Source organism: Dermochelys coriacea, chromosome 5 (genome assembly GCF_009764565.3).
Source record: "Dermochelys coriacea isolate rDerCor1 chromosome 5, rDerCor1.pri.v4, whole genome shotgun sequence".
Classification (NCBI taxonomy): domain Eukaryota; kingdom Metazoa; phylum Chordata; order Testudines; family Dermochelyidae; genus Dermochelys; species Dermochelys coriacea.
This window is the reverse complement of record NC_050072.1, coordinates 137,315,795-137,337,563: the sequence shown is the minus strand read 5'-3', so window position 1 is coordinate 137,337,563 and position 21,769 is coordinate 137,315,795. Positions and strand designations below refer to the sequence as shown.

General features: G+C 52.7%; 2 protein-coding genes across 5 annotated transcripts in view; one reads left to right on the top strand and one right to left on the bottom strand.

Annotated features, from left to right (window-relative positions):
• The window catches only part of LOC119856428 (class I histocompatibility antigen, F10 alpha chain-like), a 62,409-nt gene extending 58,516 nt beyond the window's left edge, over positions 1 to 3,893 (bottom strand). For 2 of the 4 annotated variants that reach the window (XR_006281756.1, XM_043515422.1), the window contains exon 1: positions 3,806 to 3,872. Coding sequence is in view for 3 of the 4 variants with exons in the window: in XM_043515422.1 (XP_043371357.1) it covers positions 3,806 to 3,866 (61 nt within the window). In the remaining variant the exon portion in view is untranslated. Of the gene's footprint in view, positions 1 to 3,805 lie in introns of all 4 variants that reach the window. The other 2 variants (XM_038403931.2, XM_043515421.1) reach the window with 2 other exon arrangements.
• LOC122460470 overlaps positions 1 to 21,769 on the top strand; it is a 172,629-nt gene that overhangs the window by 126,965 nt on the left and 23,895 nt on the right. The gene's annotated exons all lie outside the window — the stretch shown is intronic.

Below are 21,769 nucleotides of genomic sequence, written 5' to 3'. Positions count from 1 at the left end.
CCACTGTTCCTCTGATATTCTTGTTAACTGCTGGAATTAGCCTACCTTGCTTGTCACCATGAAAGGTTTTCCTCCTTTCCCCCCCCTGCTGCTGGTGATGGCTTATCTTAAGTGATCACTCTCCTTACAGTGTGTATGATAAACCCATTGTTTCATGTTCTCTGTGTGTGTGTATATAAATCTCTCCTCTGTTTTTTCCACCAAATGCATCCGATGAAGTGAGCTGTAGCTCACGAAAGCTTATGCTCTAATAAATGTGTTAGTCTCTAAGGTGCCACAAGTACTCCTTTTCTTTTTATTAATTTTTAGGGACCTTGTGGATTCCCACCTTCTGCACTTGAAGTGTCAGAGTGGGGAATCAGCCTTGACAGCATCCCAGATGGGGAAGTTTTCCATTAGCCTGGCTCCCCAGACCAGGAGAGACCGGCCCAGGGCAGTATCCAAAGCCCAGTGATATGAACACCCACAAAAAGAAAAGGAGTACTTGTGGCATCTTAGAGACTAACAAATTTATTTGAGCATAAGCTTTCGGAAGCTACAGCTCACTTCATTGGATGCATGCAGTAGATCCCATGAAGTGGGCTGTAACTCACAAAAGCTTATGCTCAAATAAATTTGTTAGTCTCTAAGGTGCCACAAGTACTCCTTTTCTTTTTGTGGATACAGATTAACAGGGCTGCTACTCTGAAACCTGTCTAAGGCCCACAGTGAGTGCACTGCAGCAAGGGGCAAACTTCACAGGCCCTAGAGCTTTGGTACCTCCTCTCCCCGCAAGAGGAGGAGACTAACCAAAAATAGTTCCCAGAAATGATGTAAACAGCTGAGTGACTTGCAAGAGCAGAGAAAATAAAGCAGTTAGGTCATCGTCTGCCTGTGCGTAGATCAGGGGGCTGGAGCCAGGACTCCTGGGTTCTTTCCCTTGCTCCGGGAGAGAAGTGGGGTCTAGTGGGTAGATCGGGGGCTGGAGCCAGGACTCCTGGGTTCTCTCCCTATATTTGCGGCTTCCATGGCAAGTCACTGGCCTCTCTTGGGGCCTCTCTCCCCGGCCGCAGACGGCTAATGTGCTTCCACTACAGATATGACCCATTGCCATTGCTGACTGTGGGTGTGACTAGACTGGTGCTGACACAAGTTAGTCAAGGACAAGCCATACTCAGGAGTTTCAGGCACTGGGGTTAAACCCAGCGTGAAGAACGGTCTGGGAGCCATTAAAGGTCAGAGAGATCCAAGAAGCCTTTTTCCTTCATTTCACCCTGGTCTATCTGGGGGGCTAATTTACTCCCTCCACTAACCCTGAGCCTGATCTCTGCACATAGGAATCGTGTCTGAAACCCCCACCCTGCCTGGAAACGCTGGCAATGACCCAGCCTGGGCAGAGCCTGGCACCGGGGATTCCCTGCAGCCTGGGAGCCTCACAGGGCTGCGACGGGCTTGTCAGCGTGTGCAGCACCTATGGGTGCTGGTCCTAGCGGTGCCGCACCCCCTGGCTCGGGGCGGTTGGTGTTAGATGCCGGGGTCACAGTTCGGGTCGGGGCTCTCAGCCCCCCACTGCACATTGTCCCCACGGCCCCCAGGCAGCGCCTGGCACAAGGGGGCCAGGACCCCCCCGGTCACTATAGCAACGTCACTGTTGGTGTCAGTGACCGCTCAGTGCCGGCAGGAGAGCGCGGGCGGGGACGGGGGTGTCTCCCGACACCTCTGAACGCAGAGCCCAGAACTGCCCCCCCCGGCACCTCCCGGCCTGGCTGCCCCCCAGCTCCCCGTACCCCCCCCGGCCCGGCTGCCGCCCCCCGACACCCAGCTCGCCGTACCCCCCCCGGCCCTCTGCCGCCCCCCGACACCCAGCTCCCCCCCCCCGGCTTCCCCCCCCCGACCCCCAGGTCCCCGTACCCCCCCCGGCCCGGCTGCCACCCCCCGACACCCAGCTCCCCGTACCCCCCCCCGCCCGGCTTCCCCCCCCCCGACACCCAGCTCCCCGTACCCCCCCCGGCCCAGCTGCCGCCCCCCCGACACCCAGCTCCCCCCCGCCCGGCTTCCCCCCCCCGACACCCAGTTCCCCGTACCCCCCCCGCCCGCTTCCCCCCCCACACCCAGCTCCCCGTACCCCCCCCGGCCCAGCTGCCCCCCCGACACCCAGCTCCCCCCCCCCGCACCGCCCGGCCTGGCCGCCCCCCCCCCGACACCCAGCTCCCCGTACCCCCCCCGCCCGGCTTCCCCCCCCGACACCCAGCTCCCGTACCCCCCCCCCCCCCCCCACACCGCCCCCCCCCGCCCGGCTGCCCCCCCCGACACCCAGCTCCCCGTACCCCCCCCGCCCGGCTTCCCCCCCCGACACCCAGCTCGCCGTACCCCCCCCGGCCCGGCTGCCCCCCCCGACACCCAGCTCCCCGTACCCCCCCCGCCCGGCTGCCCCCCCCCGACACCCAGCTCCCCGTACGCCCCCCGCCCGGCTTCCCCCCCGACACCCAGCTCCCCGTACCCCCCGCCCGGCTTCCCCCCCCGACACCCAGCTCCCCGTACCCCCCCCCCGGCTGCCCCCCCCCGACACCCAGCTCCCCGTACGCCCCCCCCCTTCCCCCCCCGACACCCAGCTCCCCGTACCCCCCCGCCCGGCTTCCCCCCCCGACACCCAGCTCCCCGTACCCCCCCGCCCGGCTTCCCCCCCCGACACCCAGCTCCCCGTACCCCCCCGCCCGGCTTCCCCCCCCGACACCCAGCTCCCCGTACCCCCCCGCCCGCTTCCCCCCCCGACACCCAGCTCCCCGTACCCCCCCCGCCCGCTTCCCCCCCGACCCCAGCTCCCCGTACCCCCCCCGCCCGGCTTCCCCCCCACACCCAGCTCCCCGTACCCCCCCCCCCGGCGCCCCCCCCCCGACACCCAGCTCCCCGTACGCCCCCCGCCCGGCTTCCCCCCCCCGACACCCAGCTCCCCGTACCCCCCCGCCCGGCTTCCCCCCCCGACACCCAGCACCCCGTACCCCCCCGCCCGGCTGCCCCCCCCGACACCCAGCTCCACGTACCCCCCCCCCCGCTTCCCCCCCCGACACCCAGCTCACCGTACCCCCCCGGCCCGGCTGCCCCCCCCGACACCCAGCTCCCCGTACCCCCCCCCGCCCGGCTGCCCCCCCCGACACCCAGCTCCCCGTACCCCCCCCCCGGCTGCCCCCCCCGACACCCAGCTCCCCGTACCCCCCCCCCGCCCGGCTGCCCCCCCCCGACACCCAGCTCCCCGTACCCCCCCCGCCCGGCTTCCCCCCCCCGACACCCAGCTCCCCGTACCCCCCCGCCCGGCTTCCCCCCCCCGACACCCAGCTCCCCGTACCCCCCCCGCCCGGCTTCCCCCCCCGACACCCAGCTCCCCGTACCCCCCCCGGCCCGGCTGCCCCCCCCGACACCCAGCTCCCCGTACCCCCCCCGCCCGGCTGCCCCCCCCCCCGACACCCAGCTCCCCGTACGCCCCCCGCCCGGCTTCCCCCCCCGACACCCAGCTCCCCGTACCCCCCCCGCCCGGCTTCCCCCCCCGACACCCAGCACCCCGTACCCCCCCGCCCGGCTGCCCCCCCCCGACACCCAGCTCCCCGTACCCCCCCCGCCCGGCTTCCCCCCCCCGACACCCAGCTCACCGTACCCCCCCGGCCCGGCTGCCCCCCCCGACACCCAGCTCCCCGTACCCCCCCCCCGCCCGGCTGCCCCCCCCCCCGACACCCAGCTCCCCGTACGCCCCCCGCCCGGCTGCCCCCCCCCCGACACCCACCTCCCCCCCCGCAGCGCCCGGCCGGCCCGGGGGTCTCCCCCCGACACTCACGGGAGCAGCCCCCGTGCAGAGCCGCAGCCCCCAGCAGCAGCAGGCGCAGCGCCAGGGCCATCGCCAGCAGCGCCGCAGGGCTCGGCCCCGCGGCAGGGATTGGCTGGAGGGAGGGAACATCCCGCCAATAGCGACGCACAGGCCCGCTCTCCGTCACCGGTCGCTGGGCAGAACGCGGCGGGGCAGGACAGTCTGAGCGGGGGCGCGGCCGGGGCTGCAGCGCCTGGGGCAGCGATTCGCTCCGCCCGGCCCGGCCCGGCCCCGCCTTCACGGAGCCCGCGGGTCCCTGTGCGCTGAGGCTGCCGGTCCCCGCCCGGGGCTGGAGCTGGGGCGGTCGGCGTGAGGGGGGGTCACAGCTCGGGCCGGGCCGGGCGCTCCCAGCCCCCCATTGTCCCCGCCGCCCCCGCCACCGTGAGCTCCTCTCGTCCGACCCCCGCAGCCCCCGGCCGAAGACTCCCCCGCGGCGCCTTCCGGGGCCGGACCCGGGACTTGAACCCCTGTGTGGATGGAATGAATTAAACCCTCCGCCGCGCTCCCTGGGCGGGCAGTGACCCCAGTAACCCCGGCCCCGCCACAGCGCCCCTGCCCCGTCTGCGGCCGGGGAGAGAGCCCCAAGAGAGGCCAGTGACTTGCCATGGAAGCCGCAAATATAGGGAGAGAACCCCCCGATCTACCCACTAGAGCCCACTTCTCTCCCGGAGCAAGGCAGAGAACCCAGGAGTCCTGGCTCCAGCCCCCGATCTACCCACTAGAGCCCACTTCTCTCCCGGAGCAAGGCAGAGAACCCAGGAGTCCTGGCTCCAGCCCCCGATCTACCCACTAGAGCCCACTTCTCTCCCGGAGCAAGGCAGAGAACCCAGGAGTCCTGGCTCCAGCCCCCGATCTACCCACTAGACCCCACTTCTCTCCCGGAGCAAGGGAGAGAACCCAGGAGTCCTGGCTCCAGCCCCCGATCTACCCACTAGACCCCACTTCTCTCCCGGAGCAAGGCAGAGAACCCAGGAGTCCTGGCTCCAGCCCCCGATCTACCCACTAGACCCCACTTCTCTCCCGGAGCAAGGCAGAGAACCCAGGAGTCCTGGCTCCAGCCCCCGATCTACCCACTAGAGCCCACTTCTCTCCCGGAGCAAGGCAGAGAACCCAGGAGTCCTGGCTCCAGCCCCCGATCTACCCACTAGAGCCCACTTCTCTCCCGGAGCAAGGCAGAGAACCCAGGAGTCCTGGCTCCAGCCCCCTGATCTACGCACAGGCAGACGATGACCTAACCGCTTTATTTTCTTTGCTCTTGCAAGTCACTCAGCTGTTTACATCATTTCTGGGAACTATTTTTGGTTAGTCTCCTCCTCTTGCGGGGAGAGGAGGTACCAAAGCTCTAGGGCCTGTGAAGTTTGCCCCTTGCTGCAGTGCACTCACTGTGGGCCTTAGACAGGTTTCAGAGTAGCAGCCCTGTTAATCTGTATCCACAAAAAGAAAAGGAGTACTTGTGGCACCTTAGAGACTAACAAATTTATTTGAGCATAAGCTTTTGTGAGTTACAGCTCACTTCATGGGATCTACTGCATACATCCAATGAAGTGAGCTGTAGCTTCCGAAAGCTTATGCTCAAATAAATTTGTTAGTCTCTAAGATGCCACAAGTACTCCTTTTCTTTTTGTGGGTGTTCATATCACTGGGCTTTGGATACTGCCCTGGGCCGGTCTCTCCTGGTCTGGGGAGCCAGGCTAATGGAAAACTTCCCCATCTGGGATGCTGTCAAGGCTGATTCCCCACTCTGACACTTCAAGTGCAGAAGGTGGGAATCCACAAGGTCCCTAAAAATTAATAAAAAGAAAAGGAGTACTTGTGGCACCTTAGAGACTAACACATTTATTAGAGCATAAGCTTTCGTGAGCTACAGCTCCCTTCATCGGATGCATTTGGTGGAAAAAACAGAGGAGAGATTTATATACACACACACAGAGAACATGAAACAATGGGTTTATCATACACACTGTAAGGAGAGTGATCACTTAAGATAAGCCATCACCAACAGCAGGGGGGGGAAGGAGGAAAACCTTCCATGGTGACAAGCAAGGTAGGCTAATTCCAGCAGTTAACAAGAATATCAGAGGAACAGTGGGGGGTGGGGTGGGGGGGAGAAATACCATGGGGAAATAGTTTTACTTTGTGTATTGACTCATCCATTCCCAGTCTCTATTCAAGCCTAAGTTAATTGTATCCAGTTTGCAAATTAATTCCAATTCAGCAGTCTCTCGTTGGAGTCTGGTTTTGAAGCTTTTTTGTTGAAGGATAGCCACTCTTAGGTCTGTGATCGAGTGACCAGAGAGATTGAAGTGTTCTCCAACTGGTTTTTGAATGTTATAATTCTTGACGTCTGATTTGTGTCCATTCATTCTTTTACGTAGAGACTGTCCAGTTTGGCCAATGTACATGGCAGAGGGGCATTGCTGGCACATGATGGCATATATCACATTGGTAGATGCGCAGGTGAACGAGCCTCTGATAGTGTGGCTGATGTGATTAGGCCCTATGATGGTATCCCCTGAATAAAGTGATCACTCTCCTTACAGTGTGTATGATAAACCCATTGTTTCATGTTCTCTGTGTGTGTGTATATAAATCTCTCCTCTGTTTTTTCCACCAAATGCATCCGATGAAGTGAGCTGTAGCTCACGAAAGCTTATGCTCTAATAAATTTGTTAGTCTCTAAGGTGCCACAAGTACTCCTTTTCTTTTTGCGAATACAGACTAACACGGCTGCTACTCTGAAACATGGGGAAATAGTTTTACTTTGTGTAATGACTCATCCATTCCCAGTCTCTGTTCAAGCCTAAGTTAATTGTATCCAGTGGAGACTGGGAATGGATGAGTCATTACACAAAGTAAAACTATTTCCCCATGTTTCAGAGTAGCAGCCGTGTTAGTCTGTATTCGCAAAAAGAAAAGGAGTACTTGTGGCACCTTAGAGACTAACAAATTTATTAGAGCATAAACTTTCGTGAGCTACAGTCCCCCCCCACCCCACCCCTCCCTGTTCCTCCGATATTCTTGTTAACTGCTGGAATTAGCCTACCTTGCTTATCACCATGAAAGGTTTTCCTCCTTTCCCCCCCTCTGCTGCTGGTGATGGCTTATCTTAAGTGATCACTCTCCTTACAGTGTGTATGATAAACCTATTGTTTCATGTTCTCTGTGTGTGTATATAAATCTCTCCTCTGTTTTTTCCACCAAATGCATCCGATGAAGTGAGCTGTAGCTCACGAAAGCTTATGCTCTATTAAATTTGTTAGTCTCTAATGTGCCACAAGTACTGCTTTTCTTTCTGGAAATATAAGAAGCAAAAAGATGTTTTGTCCCCCGTTTCCTGAGGAAACCCCTGGCCGTGCCTGGGGTGTTTAGGAAAATGTGGATCCTGGTTACGATTGCAAAGCAGCAGCTCTGTCAAAGACTGAGACCTGGGGAGAAACGCCAGGCAGCTGGAAGCGAAGGGCAGTGGGGAATGGCCAGGCACAGGATGGCCTCGGTCTGTGGCATTTGTAGCTACTGATTCCAGGGAGACAATTCCCAGAATGGCCAGAGCAGGGCTGAGCCCTGACTTCATTCTGAACTGGGGGTGCTCAGCAGCTGCCAGGATTGGGCCCTAAGAATTTCCCTGTTTCCCAGCCTGGTTACTATGAGCCGACGCAAAGGGACAGGGACTCAGAGCTGTGTCCCTTAGATACTCACCGCTCGTTTCAGTGAAGATGAGGATTGGCTGGTCTCTGGGGGTTTAATGATCATTAAAACTCCAATAGATCTTAGTCATTTGTATGTTAAAATGACTGAGAAACCTTCACCAGCCAGTTCCCCAGAGACACCGACAACCTGAGTGTTAACAAACTTCTTTGGCAGGCTGGACCCCAAGGCACGGGAAGGTCCCACGAGCTGATCTGATGCTCCCTGAAATCAGTGGAAAGATTCGCAGCCACTTAAAAGGCCTTTGGATCTAACCCCCCCAGTGACTCCGTCAGTCGCCGCCAGCACCATTCACTGCACCCCAGTAACCGGGTTCTCTGCAGGTGAAGTGCAGGGGGGTGGGGAGGTGACACCCCCCCCCCCGGGGGCCAGGACATAGGGCTCCAGCACACCATGGCCTGTCCACCCTAAAGTCAGCCCCTCCCCCAGCCTGTGCACTGGAGAGCTGGCTGCAGCCCCTCTGCACTGCTTGGATTCCCCTTCCATGGGGCACTGGGGCTGCTTCCCCTCCAGCAGCTAGTCCAAGCTGCCCCCTCACTGCTGCGGCCTCATTGCTATTGGTAGTGTGCTGGCTTCAGCGGTGTCAGCGTGAGGACATGTACCCAAGCCAGGCCCGGGACAGCAATTGTGGGCCCCAGGGCAGAATAGACAATGGGCCCCCTACGAAGTGGATCCACCTGACATTTGGGCCGCATTGCGCCCGTGCTGCTGGCATGTTCCCTCGTACTTTTTTCATCCATGTGTGCAAGGCGTGTTCTGTGCCCCGAGAAATGTGCAGATGTGCACCCCAGTAAAACCAAAAACCTCGATGTCATATATATATTCAACAAGTTACCATAGGGCTAATTACTCCAGCCAGGACAGGTTGGGCATTTTAGCACTCATTACTCAAAGAAGTAAATTTAAGTGTAAGAGAAAAAAATTATGAAATGCGTCAACCAGTCAAAACAGTAAAATTAAAATTTCAAACCTTTGAAAGAATAAAATTACAGAGACTATATGCACATTGCAGGTAGTACCAAGAAGTAACAACAACAATAATACCAGTATGTGTTGGGAGGTGAATGTGACACAGAGACAGGACAGTGTGTTTGTGTGTGTGTGTGAGAGAGAGAGAGAGAGAGAGATAGAGTAGCAGGACAGTGTGTGGGTGAGAGAGAGAGTGTGACAGACAGGATGCATCCGATGAAGTGAGCTGTAGCTCATGAAAGCTTATGCTCAAATAAATTTGTTAGTCTCTAAGGTACCACAAGTCCTCCTTTTCTTTTTGTGAATACAGACTAACACAGCTGCTACTCTGAAACCAGACAGGACAGTGTTTGTGTGAGAGAGTGTGACTGACACAGAGAGAGAGAGGACAGTGTGTGTGTGTGTGTGTGCATGTGTGACATAGAGACAGGAAAGAGTGTGTGTGTGTGTGTGTGAGAGAGAGAGAGAGAGACTGTGAGCTGGCTGCTGGGGCAATCTCAGAAACAGTGCACTGTCTCTTTAAGAAAGGCACCCAGTCACACATACTCCATTCAGAGGAGAATGGAGCAGCTCCGCCACTGAGTTCTCCGGTGCCAGGCTGTGTCCCCTCTCCTCTGCTCTGCGGAGATGGGTCCAGGGGCAGGGGGACACCCTGATATCAGCACCCCCCAGTAGGGTGACCAGATGTCTCAACGTTATAGGGACAGTCCTGATATTTGGGGCTTTTTCTTATATAGATGCCTATTACTCCCCACCCTCTGTCCTGAAATTTCACACTTGCTCTCTGGTCCCCCCACCCCCTGCTCTGCACACCTAGCAGGAGAGGCCCAGCCAGGAGCAGCAGGACAGAGCAACCTTGTGGGGAGGGGCACCGGCTGCCTCTGCAGCTAGGAGGCATGTGACTCTCTCCTGTGAGGCAGGGTGCCCCCCCTCAGGGCCCTTTGAAATGGCCCAGGCCCCTGGGCAATTGCCCCCTTTGCCCCACCCCCCTGTCGGCAGGCCTGACCTGAGCCGGGACTCATACCTCCCTGGTGCTGTTTAGACCCTCAACTGAACTAGGGCATTCTTAATGCAAGCAGGATGCGAAGGAGCTCTCCCTTGACACCCCTAGTGTGAGCTGGGAAACAGGACTCCAGGAGCTGACCTTATTTGCATGGACACACCCACCCTGCCTCGGTGCTCAGCACAATGGGGCTGCTTTGCCTAAATGGTCACTTTTGGCTGGGGTTGGATCACAAGTCACTTTGTTATTGGGGTGCAGGGCAGAGTTGTTATCCTGGTTTTATTAGTCAAGGGCAGCAGAACCGTGCTTGGTATAGCCTGATTGAGGGACTCGCCCTCAACTGAACTGCACTCCATTTGATGACTACATAATTTTTCCTGCTACATATAATTCATACTTAGATCCTTCTCTCCAATTAGCCTTAGACCCTCTCACGACCTTAATCTGTCCCTGCTTGTGAAATGCAGAGAACCGTCTGGAGATGCTCTCAGCCCCTCACCTTTGACTAGTGCTGTCTTGATTCCCATCGCAACCAGTAGTAGCTGAAATCATCTAGGATCCTGGTTAGAGGGTTAGATCCAGGTGCAAATGCAGCTGCTCCATTGGGTAGGGAAGCGGCCAGAGCAGAGAGAGCCCCAGAGTGAGGACACCCTAGTCCCTGTTCTAAGTGACCACAAGAAGATTGGAGGTCGAGCCCCCCAGACATCCTGAGCCCAGCCTTACCAGGGTTATGAGGACTTTGCCACACACAAGAGTAGAAGGAGAGTCCTTGAGGTCAGGCAGGCCCCTGGGTAAAGGGAGTGGGAGTGAGGACTCCCATCCTATTGCTAGCCCATTCCACCGGGGTCGTGTATAAGCCAGGAAAATGTGCCACAATATCAGGACCTCTCGCCCTCTTTGCTTCTCTGCAGCTGCTCCCTCCCTCTCTTTTGTTGTCTCTGCTCCCCTTGACTGTCTCGGCACCTGGCCCCCAGGGCTTCCTTGCAGCTGAAGACTCTGTTTTCTGGGCCTGCTCCTGTGGATGGGAGCCTCTTTCCTGATCCCTAAGGACTCCACAGGAGAAAGGGGCTTCTCCAGGAAATTGCTACTGCTTCTGGGAATCTATGCTGCTCTAGACACCGTCAGGAATCTTTTGGCTCTGCATGCACAAGGCAACTGGAAAGCTGAGAGCCCATCAGGGGCTTGAATCCTGGACCCTCAGATTAAGAGCCTGATGCTCTACCAACTGAGCTAGTTGAAAGCATCTACCCTTCTCCCACAAGAGCAAGCAAGCAGGCAGGCTAAAGAGAGGCAAAAAAAAAAAGTCCCACCAACCCTTCGTCTTTTTCTCCACAGCCACTGCCTATCCGCAGGATTCTTCCTCCTCTGCCCCTAAATCTCTGCACCTCTACAGTCCGCTGCACCCCAGTCCCCCATGCTTCCTCCCCTGGAGGGGGAGTTCTGTTGGAGGAGAAGGTATTTGTATTTGGTTTTGTATTTGTATTATGTGTATGTGTAGAGGCTGGTAGGGGCAGTGTGCTGGGAGAGAAGCTGAGCCCTGGTTGGGGGCGGGGCTTCTCTGACTGGGGTCCTATAAAGAGAGGGAGGCAGCCAGCCAGGCAGCGGCACAGAAGCCAGCAAACAGAGCTGTAAACAGGGGAGTTTGAAAGGGGAGTTTGTATTGCGGGGCTCGTTGGGGGTTTATTCTTACTGCGGGTGGTGGTGTTTTGGTGTGGTTTGTGTTTCCCAGATTAACAGGATTTAGGTGGGAAGGCGATGACAGATACAGAGGCAGCAGTGGGAGTGACCCAAGTAGTGGAAGACACAATGAGGATGACGGGATGTGGAAGCTGTGGTATGTACATGATCCTGGAGGGGGGACCTGGAAAGAGTTTCGTCTGCATGAAATGTCGCCTGATAGAGCTGATGGAAGAAAAGATCCGCGGATTGGAGATGCAGGTGGAAAGTCTGGTTGAGTTTAGAAGGGGGTTCGAGCAGATTGTGAAGCAAAGACCTGAGGCAGCTGAAGGGAAAAGCTCAGACTTGCAGATGGAAGCAAGATCGAAGAACTCTGAGGGGAGATTGCTGGGTGAGGAAAGTGGTCAGTGGAAGCATGTGACTAAAAGAAGCAGGCAGAGGAAAAGACGGGCTAGTGAAGGAGAAGTAGAGCTCAAGAACAGGTTTGCAGAGTTGGAAAATGAAGAAGGGGCACAGCAGGTGGTCACTGAAGGTGGAAGGGCAAGGAAGAAGAGAAGAGTGGCTAGTTCTATAGGAAAAGGGGAAGAGTCAATGGAGACTACACCAAATATGAGCCCCAGGAGGATACAGGATGGGTTGAAGAGGATTACAAGGGAGAATAGGAATGGAAAGAACTTGCAGCCAGAGGGAACAGGGGATAGACTGGAGAATCGCACCATTACCAGGAAAAGGCAGGTCTACATGATTGGGGACTCCTTACTGAGAAGAATGGACAGGCCGGTAACCAGAGCTGATCCAGAGAATAGAAGGGTGTGCTGTCTTCCGGGTGCTAAGATACGGGAAGTGGACCTGAGGTTGAAGAGGATCCTAAAGGGAGCGGGAAAGAATCCCCTGATCATTCTTTGTGTGGGAAAAAATGATACTGGTAGATTCTCACTGGAACGTATCAAGGGACACTGTGCCAGGCTGGGGAAGACGCTTAAGGAAATCGAGGCTCAGGTGATCTTCAGTGGGATTCTTCCTGTTCCTAGAGAAGGGCAACACAGGTCTGACAAGATTATGACTATTAACAGGACTGAAGGTAAAAAGTCCATTACAATCTACATACCACACAGACTATGCTGACAGCTTGTGCCACATGCTCTCAAAGAATCTGTGGAACCACCTGATCAACATCCTCTACAGCAAACATGGAAAGATTAAGAATGAGATCTCAAAACTGGATCCTCTCATAAAAAAACAACCTTCCACATAAACTTCCTTGTGGCTGGACTTTACAAAAACTAGACAAGCCATTTACAACACACACTTTGCTTCTCTACAAAAGAAAAAGGACACTAAACTATCTAAAGTACTACATGCCACAAGGGGCCATAACAGTGGTTCCCTTAACCCACCCAGCAATATTGTTAATCTATCCAACTATACTCTTAGCCCAGCAGAAGAATCTGTCCTATCTCAGGGCCTCTCCTTCTGCCCCTCCACCCCCACGAACAAGATACAGTTCTGTGATGACCTAGAATCCTATTTTCAACATCTCTGACTCAAGGAATATTTCCAGCACACCTCTGAACAATATACTCACCCACAGAGACCTTCCTACCAACACTACAAAAAGAAGGATTCTGGGTGGACTTCTCCTGAAGGTCAAAACAACAGATTGGACTTCTAGATAGAGTGCTTCCGCTGACGTGAACGAGCTGAAGTTGTGGAAAAGCGGCATCACTTGCCCCATAACCTCAGCCATGCAGAACACAGTGCCATCCACAGCCTCAGAAACAACTCTGACATCATAATCAAAAAGGCTGACAAAGGAGGTGCTGTCGTCATCATGAATAGGTCTGAAAATGAACAAGAGGCTGCTAGGCAGCTCTCCAACACCACTTTCTACAAGTCATTACCTTCTGATCCCAGTGAGGGTTACCAAAAGAAACTACACCATTTGCTCAAGAAACTCCCTGAAAAAGCACAAGAACAAAACCGCACAGACACACCCCTGGAACCTCGACCAGGGGTATTCTATCTGCTACCCAAGATCCATAAACCTGGAAATCCTGGATGCCCCATCATCTCAGGCATTGGCACCCTGACAGCAGGATTGTCTGGCTATGTAGACTCCCTCCTCAGGCCCTATGCTACCAGCACTCCCAGCTATCTTCGAGACACCACTGACTTCCGGAGGAAACTACAATCCATCGGTGATCTTCCTGAAATCACCATCCTAGCCAGTATGGATGTAGAAGCCTCTACACCAACATTCCACACAAAGATGGACTACAAGCCGTCAGGAACAGTATCCCCAATAATGTCAGGGCAAACCTGGTGGCTGAACTTTGTGACTTTGTTCTCACCCATAACTGTTTCACATTTGGGGACAATGTATACCTTCAAATCAGCGGCACTGCTATGGGTACACGCATGGACCCACAATATGCCAACATTTTTATGGCTGACTTAGAACAACGCTTCCTCAGCTCTCGTCTCCTAATGCCCCTACTCTACTTGCGCTACATTGATGACATCTTCATCATCTGGACCCATGGAAAAGAAGCCCTTGAGAAATTCCACCATGATTTCAACAATTTCCATCTCACCATCAACCTCAGCCTCGACTAATCCACACAAGAGATCCACTTCCTGGACACTACGGTGCTAATAAGCGATGGTAACATAAACACCACCCTATCCCGGAAACCTACTGACCACTATGCCTACATACATGCCTCCAGCTTTCACCCAGACCACACCACACGATCCATTGTTTACAGCCAAGCTCTACGATATAACCACATTTGCTCCAACCCCTCAGACAGAGACAAACACCTACAAGATCTCTATCAAGCGTTCTTACAACTACAATACCCACCTGCTGAAGTGAAGAAACAGATTGAGAGAGCCAGAAGAGTACCCAGAAGTTACCTACTACAGGACAGGCCCAACAAAGACAATAACAGAAAACCACTACCCATCACCTTCAGCCCTCAACTAAAACCTCTCCAACGCATCATCAAGGATCTGCAACCTATCTTGAAAGATGACCCAACACTCTCACAGATCTTGGGAGACAGGCCAGTCCTTGCTTACAGACAGCCCCCCAACCTGAAACAAATACTCACCAGCAACCACACACCACACAATAAAAACACTAATCCAGGAACCTATTCTTGCAACAAAGCCCGTTGCCAACTTTGTCCACATATCTATTCAGGGGACACCATCATAGGGCCTAATCACATCAGCCACTCTATCAGAGGCTCGTTCACCTGCACATCTACCAACGTGATATATGCCATATGTGCCAGCAATGCCCCTCTGTCATGTACATTGGCCAAACTGGACAGTCTCTACGTAAAAGAATAAATGGATACAAATCAGACGTCAAGAATTATAACATTCAAAAACCAGTCGGAGAACACTTCAATCTCTCTGGTCTCTTGATTACAGACCTAAAAGTGGCAATTTTTCAACAAAAAAACTTCAAAAACAGACTCCAATGAGAGACGGCTGAATTGGAATTAATTTGTAAACTGGATACAATTAACTTAGGCTTGAATAAAGACTGGGAGTGGATGGGTTATTACACAAAGTAAAACTATTTCCCCATGTTTCTTCCTCTCTTCCTCCTCCCCCTCTCCCCCCACTGTTCCTCACACGTTCTTGTCAACTGCTGGAAATGGCCAATCTTGATTATCACTACAAAAGGTTTTTTCCCCCCGGCTCTCCTGCTGGTAATAGCTCACCTTACCTGATCACTCTCATTACAATGTGTATGGTAACACCCATTGTTTCATGTTCTCTGTGTATATAAATCTCCCCACTGTATTTTCCACTGAATGCATCTGATGAAGTGAGCTGTAGCTCACGAAAGCCTATGCTCAAATAAATTTGTTAATCTCTAAGGTGCCACAAGTCCTCCTCTTCTTTTTGCAGATACAGACTACCACAGCTGCTACTCTGAAACTTATTGAGGTCAGAACATGTAGGGATAAAGTGAGAAAGGCTAAAAGTCAAGTAAAGTCAAGTAAAGACCTTGCAAAGGGAATTAAAACCAATAGTAAAAGGTTCGATAGCCATATAAATAATAAGAAAACAGAGAAAGAAGAAGTGGGGCCGCTAAACACTGAGGATGGAGAGAAGTTTAAGGATAATCTAGGCATGGCCCAATATTTAAACCAATACTTTGCCTCAGTCTTTAATGAGGCTAATGAGGATCTTAGGGATAATGGTAGCATGACAAATGGGAATGAGGATATGGAGGTAGATATTACCATATCTGAGGTAGAGGCGAAACTCGAACAGCTTAATGAGACTAAATCGGGGGGCCCAGATAATATTCACCCAAGAATATTAAAGGAATTAGCACATGAAATTGCAAGCCCATTAGCAAGAATTTTTAATGAATCTGTAAACTCAGGGGTTGTACCATATGACTGGAGAATTGCTAACATAGTGCCTAATTTTAAGACAGGGAAAAAAAGTGATCCAGGTATCTACAGGCCTGTTAGTTTGACATCTGTAGTATGCAAGATCTTGGAAAAAATTTTGAAGAGAAAGTAGTTAAGGACATTGAGGTCAATGGTAAATTGGACAAAATACAACATGGTACAAAAGGTAGATTGTGCCAAACCAACCTGATCTCCTTTGAGAAAGTAACAGATTTTTTAGACAAAGGAAACGCAGTGGATCTAATTTACCTAGATTTCAGTAAGGCGTTTGATATGGTGCCACATTGGGAATTATTATTTAAATTGGAAAAGATGGGGATCAATACGAAAATTGAAAGGTGGATAAGAAATTGGTTAAAAGGGAGACTACAGCAGGTCATACTGAAAGGTGAACTGTCAGGCTGGAAGGATGTTACCAGTGGAGTTCCTCAGGAATCGGTTTTGGGACTAGTCTTATTTAATCTTTTTATTACTGACCTCAGCACAAAAAGCGGGAGTGTGCTAATAAAGTTTGCGGATGATACAAAGGTGGAAGATATTGCCAACTTAGAGAAGGACTGGGATATCATACAGAAGGATCTGGATGACCTTGTAAACTGGAGTAATAGGATGAAATTTAATAGTGAGAAGTGTAAGGTCATGCATTTAGGGATTAATAACAAGAATTTTAGTTATAAGAATTTTAGTTATCAATTAGAAGTAACGGAGGAGGAGAAGGACCTCGGAGTATTAGTTGATCACAGGATGACTATGAGCCGCCAATGTGATATGGCCATGAAAAAACTAATTCGGTCTTGGGAATACTGTGTGCCGTTCTGGTATCCCATGTTTAAGAAGAATGAATTCAAACTGGAGCAGGTACAGAGAAGGGCTACTAGGATGATCCGAGGAATGGAAAACCTGTCTTATGAAAGGAGACTCAAGGAGCTTGGCTTGTTTAGCCTAACCAAAAGAAGGCTGAGGGGAGATATGATTGCTTTCTCTAAATATATCGGAGGGATAAATACCAGGGAGGGAGAGGAATTATTTATGCTCAGTACCAATGTGGACACAAGACCAAATGGATATAAACTGGCCATCAGGAAGTTTAGACTTGAAATTAGATGAAGGTTTCTAACCATCAGAGGAGTGAAGTTCTGGAACAGCCTTCCAAGGGAAGCAGTGGGGGCAAAAGACCTATCTGGCTTCAAGATTAAACTCGATAAGTTTATGGAGGAGAAGGTATGATGGGATAACATGATTTTGGCAATTAATTGATCTTTAACTATTCATGGTAAATAGGCCCAATGGCCTGTGATGGGATGTTAAATAGGGTGGGAACTGAGTTACTACAGAGAATTCTTTCATGGGTATCTGGCTGGTGAATCTTGCCTATGTGCTCAGGGTTCAGCTGATCGCCATATTTGGGGTCAGAAAGGAATTTTCCTCCAGGGCAGATTGGAAGAGGTCCTGGGGGTTTTTCACCTTCCTCTGCAGCATGGGGCACAGGTCACTTGCTGGAGGATTCTCTGCACCTTGAAGTCTTTAAACCATGATTTGAGGACTTCAATAGCTCAGACATAGGTGAGAGATTTATTGCAAGAGTGGGTGGGTGAGTTTCGGTGACTTGCATTGTGCAGGAGGTCAGACTAGATGATCATAACTGTCCCTTCTGTCCTTAATATCTATGAATCTATTAAAAGACTCATGCTTGTAGAACTGGAGACAGGGGAGCTGGGCATATTGAGCTCAAGGGCTTTGTCACAGGCTTCTATAATTCCAAGAAATCCATGGAGATTTGAACTCAGACTGCAGGGTTCAGAGTCCTGACTGTTTGACCAGGGGACCAGGTTGCATTGGGCTGTTTGGGCACCTATGAGCTGCATCTGGCAGGCTGGCACTCTGCACTCACAGGTGCTCTCCAGCTGCTTCCCCTCTCCGAACCGCCTCTCCTCTGCTGTCTCTAGTGTGCAATCTCTCCCCCCTTGACTTTCTGAGCCACTATTGGCCTAGAATGGGACTTTCCTGCCTGTTGTTGCCTGATCTTTGCATTGTGTATTAATTATATAGATTACTTAAGAATCCCCAGTTATCACTTCAAGGATTGACAGGTTCTTCTCCCAAAATCAGACCCTGTATTATTTAACTTATTCTATAGTTGGGAACCCTGATGTGCACAGTTATAACACTCACACTATAGGAACTCTTTTATATTTAATATAGTTTATTAATACATTTAGCACAGTCACAAACACCCCAATTTAACAAGATAGATAGAGAATGTACATCTGCACTTCCATATGCTCCCACCATCCCTTGTAGAACAATCTGAAGTGTTAACCATCATCTTCCTCATCACCATCACCTTCCCCATCATCACCAGTGGCATCATTCTGGCCCCTCCCAAAGACTACATCTCCTTCTCCCGCTGCCCCTAGGCTGGGATGCCACTTTTATAATGTGTTATGCTGACGCCATTATGTTTGATGCATATTTGGTAGGGGATTTTTCCCCTTTTCCTTATTTGCATTTCCTCACTTTACTAATGTTGGAGTGCCTTTTCCCTATAGGTTAGTATATTATTGATCTCAGCTTATTATCATATACGTCAATTCGTCACCTTGGCCGTTTTGTGGTTAGGTGTCACATTTGTTATTTCTGTCCGAACCGGTTATTGCGGGTTTTTCCAAGTTGTGGTGTACCTGTTAAGTTTAAAAGGGTATGAACTTAGGAAAGCTCCTCTGCCAGCCTGCTTTAACACATCAGATGTGGACCTTATGCTTTAGCTCATCACCATCTATCTGGGTGAAAGGTCCAGACATATGTATGCTGACTTAGCTCAACATACAGCATATGGCCTGTAAGTCCCTTGTGGAGTTACAATCAAATGACTTTAATATAAACCTCTTATAACCTATTATAATAAAACAAATAATCAGACCATAAGGCAATAAGAAATCCATAAGAAAAGATATATAGGCAAGAAAGCAGGTTAGCCCTATAGACTACAGCCTAGACTCTGAGTCGCATCAGGTGGGGCCACTGGCTACCAGGCTTCCACCCAAGTGCACAGGGACCAGGGCAGGGAGTGTTACTGGTTAGGAACTTCTGTCCCACCCTCCCTGTGCCAAGAGGGGACCTGGTGACTGGAGCTGCTGTGAGAGCACTGGGCTGAGAGACCAAAGGGCACCTCCATTCTGGGATGGAGGGGTCTGGCCTGCAGACACAATTGTCTTTGCGTTGGGCAGTTTTCTGGCAACCCTGCACAGAAGGGGCTGCAGCTGGCAGCAGCTTAAAGCCCTTCCCCCCGGCTGTGCTAGGCACTGTTTGGATAAATGCAATGTCCGTGTTACATAGAGGCTCTTGGTGCCTTAATCAGAAGAGCAGCGCAGCTGGGAAGCACTGAACTGGCTCCGTGTTTTCTGTTTGCAGGGTCGGTCCCAGGAGATTAGAGAGAGAAGGTGGGGGCCAACTTCTGCTGGAGAGAGACAAGCCTTCAAGCTCCACAGAGCTCGTCCTCAGGCCCTTGTCTCTCTCCCCAGCAGAAGTTGGTCCAGTAAACGATATGACCTCCCCCACCTTGTCTCTCGGTGTTTTCTGCTCCCACAGGTGTGGCTGGGAAGGGTCACAGGGCTCAGCAGGCTCAGGGAGTAACAGCATCACTGGAGACAGGAGTGGAGCAAACCTCACAATCCGGGTGGTTACTGCAGGTCTGTCCAGCTGCCCCCTCCTCCCTCAGTGTCAGTCGTGGGGGGCGCCTGTCTGCCCCCTCCTCAGCTACAGTCCGCGTGTACCCAGCACAGGCTCCCCTGGGCAGGGCCAGTCAGTCGGGTGTGTCACAGCAGCCCCCTGCTCACTCCTACGTGGAGCCAAGATCTGGGTGAACTGGGCCTCTGGTTTGTTTGATCCCTGAAGGGTTTTCTGAGTTCAAATTGGGACCCCAAGTTTCTCCTCACTTGAGGAAATCCCTGTGAAAACTCACCCTTTCCGTGTGTCTTTGTCACACCCTCTACCAGAGACGTTTCCCGTTCTTTCTCCAGTTCAGCTGGCAGCAAGTCTAGCGCAAGGAGAGGGGGAGAGAGAGCTGAGGTTTCAGGCTCCTGTGCTGCTATTAATTAACAGATCCTGCTAATTCTGAGGAACAAACAGTGGGAAAGGGGCAGAGATACAGAGTCAGGGTAAAAAGAAAAGGAGTACTTGTGGCACCTTAGAGACTAACAAATTTATTAGAGCATAAGCTTTCGTGAGCTACAGCTCACTTCATCGGATGCATCCGATGAAGTGAGCTGTAGCTGACGAAAGCTTATGCTCTAATAAATTTGTTAGTCTCTAAGGTGCCACAAGTACTCCTTTTCTTTTTGCGAATACAGACTAACACGGCTGCTACTCTGAAAAGAGTCAGGGAGTGAAATGGAGAAAATACAGGAAGAATTTCTAGCAAGGACGAAGTGTAATTAACAGAATCCAGAATATTCTCTGCACACCTTGTATTACTCTGGGCCTGATTCTCTTCTGCACTGATGACGCTTTCCCTGTCTCTGGCCGTGTCTAGAGGGCTTTATGCCCCTCTCCAGCCCCTTTACACTACCGTGAAGGTAAAGGTTTATGTCGTCTTAGTGCAAACAAGAATCAGACCCATCCTGGTGTCTAGTGACCCCTCCGCACACCCAGGGTCTGTTTTCCAAAGGCTCTGAGCACCCACAGCTCTAACTGCAGTCCGTGGGAGCTGCTGGCCTCCAGCACTTCTGACAATTAGGTGCCCAGGGCTTGTTCCATCCAGGGCTCTGGAAGCATTTAATATACTCGGCGGCACAGGGGGCACATGTGACTCTGTTTGGGGAGGTTCACACACAGGTGCCAGAAGCTCTCTAGAAGTTGGGGGTCCCCCAGTGCTTAGATCATGGCCCTGCCACCAAGACCCCGCCCCATGTCATTGTCTTCCCCTGAGGCCCCTCCCTCACTCTGGTTCTTACTGACCAATCCCCCGAGGCCCCCCCAACTCTTCACTCCTCTCCGCCCCCTCCCCCTCCTACCTGTCCCCCACTCCTCTCTCTCTCTTCCCCCAAGACTCCACTCACCCCCTGCTTGCTCCTCTCTGCCCCATTCCCATAAGGGGGGGATGCCAGGGGGGCCACGGGGCCAGGCCCCCATCCCTTTTTTCTGCCTTAGGTGAGCAGGGGGCAACAGGTCCTGGGGAAGGAGACAGGGCAGGAAGAGGTGCAGTGGGGAATGGGAAGAGGCAGAGTATAGGTGGTGCCCCCACATCTGTGAGGCTTCGCTTCCAGCGCTTGAAAGGTGACAATGGGCCCACGTGCCTCCAGAGGGGTGACCCGCACCACACCCCCAGCACCTCAGCCTCCCCTGGCCTCTTATACAAGCTGCCCGTGCTCAGCTCCTTCCACACTCTAGAGAGGAGCAGCTCCCAGGGATGGGACTGAGCCATGGGGCACTAGGTGAGAGGCAGAGGCTTCGGGAGCTGAGAGTTTGCCTCGCACCTCAGGGACACGGCATGAGGCACCACCCCAGGCACCTCTATGCAAGGAGCAGAACAGGGTTTACTTGGGGTGGAGAGTATATTGAGAGCATCTCAGGGTCTGTAGAGATGTATTGCCCTGGTTAGCAAGTGTGGCTAGAACACAGGCGTCGCTGTGAGCAGGATTTGAACCTGTGCAGGGAAACCCTATGGGATTTCTAGCCCAACACCAGAACCACTCGCCCATCATAGCTGTGAGCCCAGCAATGCCCCAAGGCCAGAGAAACTGGGAACCAATCTCAATGCCCAGGCCTGAAGTCATCTGAAAGACAGAATTCAAACAGCAAACCTGGGGGAATTTGTGTGTCTCGTTGCTTAGCCATGTGGTTAAGCATCAAATCAATCCCCTCCTGTGGGTTCTGTAATTATTGCTCTCCGCACTGTAAAGATAGGGACATGGAGATAGAATTAAACTGGCCAAGGTCACGCAATGAGTTAGAATCCACTAGCTCCCTGCTCCCTGCTCTAGCCACCAATGTTCGGACTTTCTTGCTTTTATTAAACTGTTTTTATTATTGGACTCTTTTCTCTACTTAGAAACATGACTAAGCCATGACTGGACTATCAGACTGGAGAATGGGACCCAGCTCCCTTCACCTGGATCCTGGATTTCTCCTCACTTC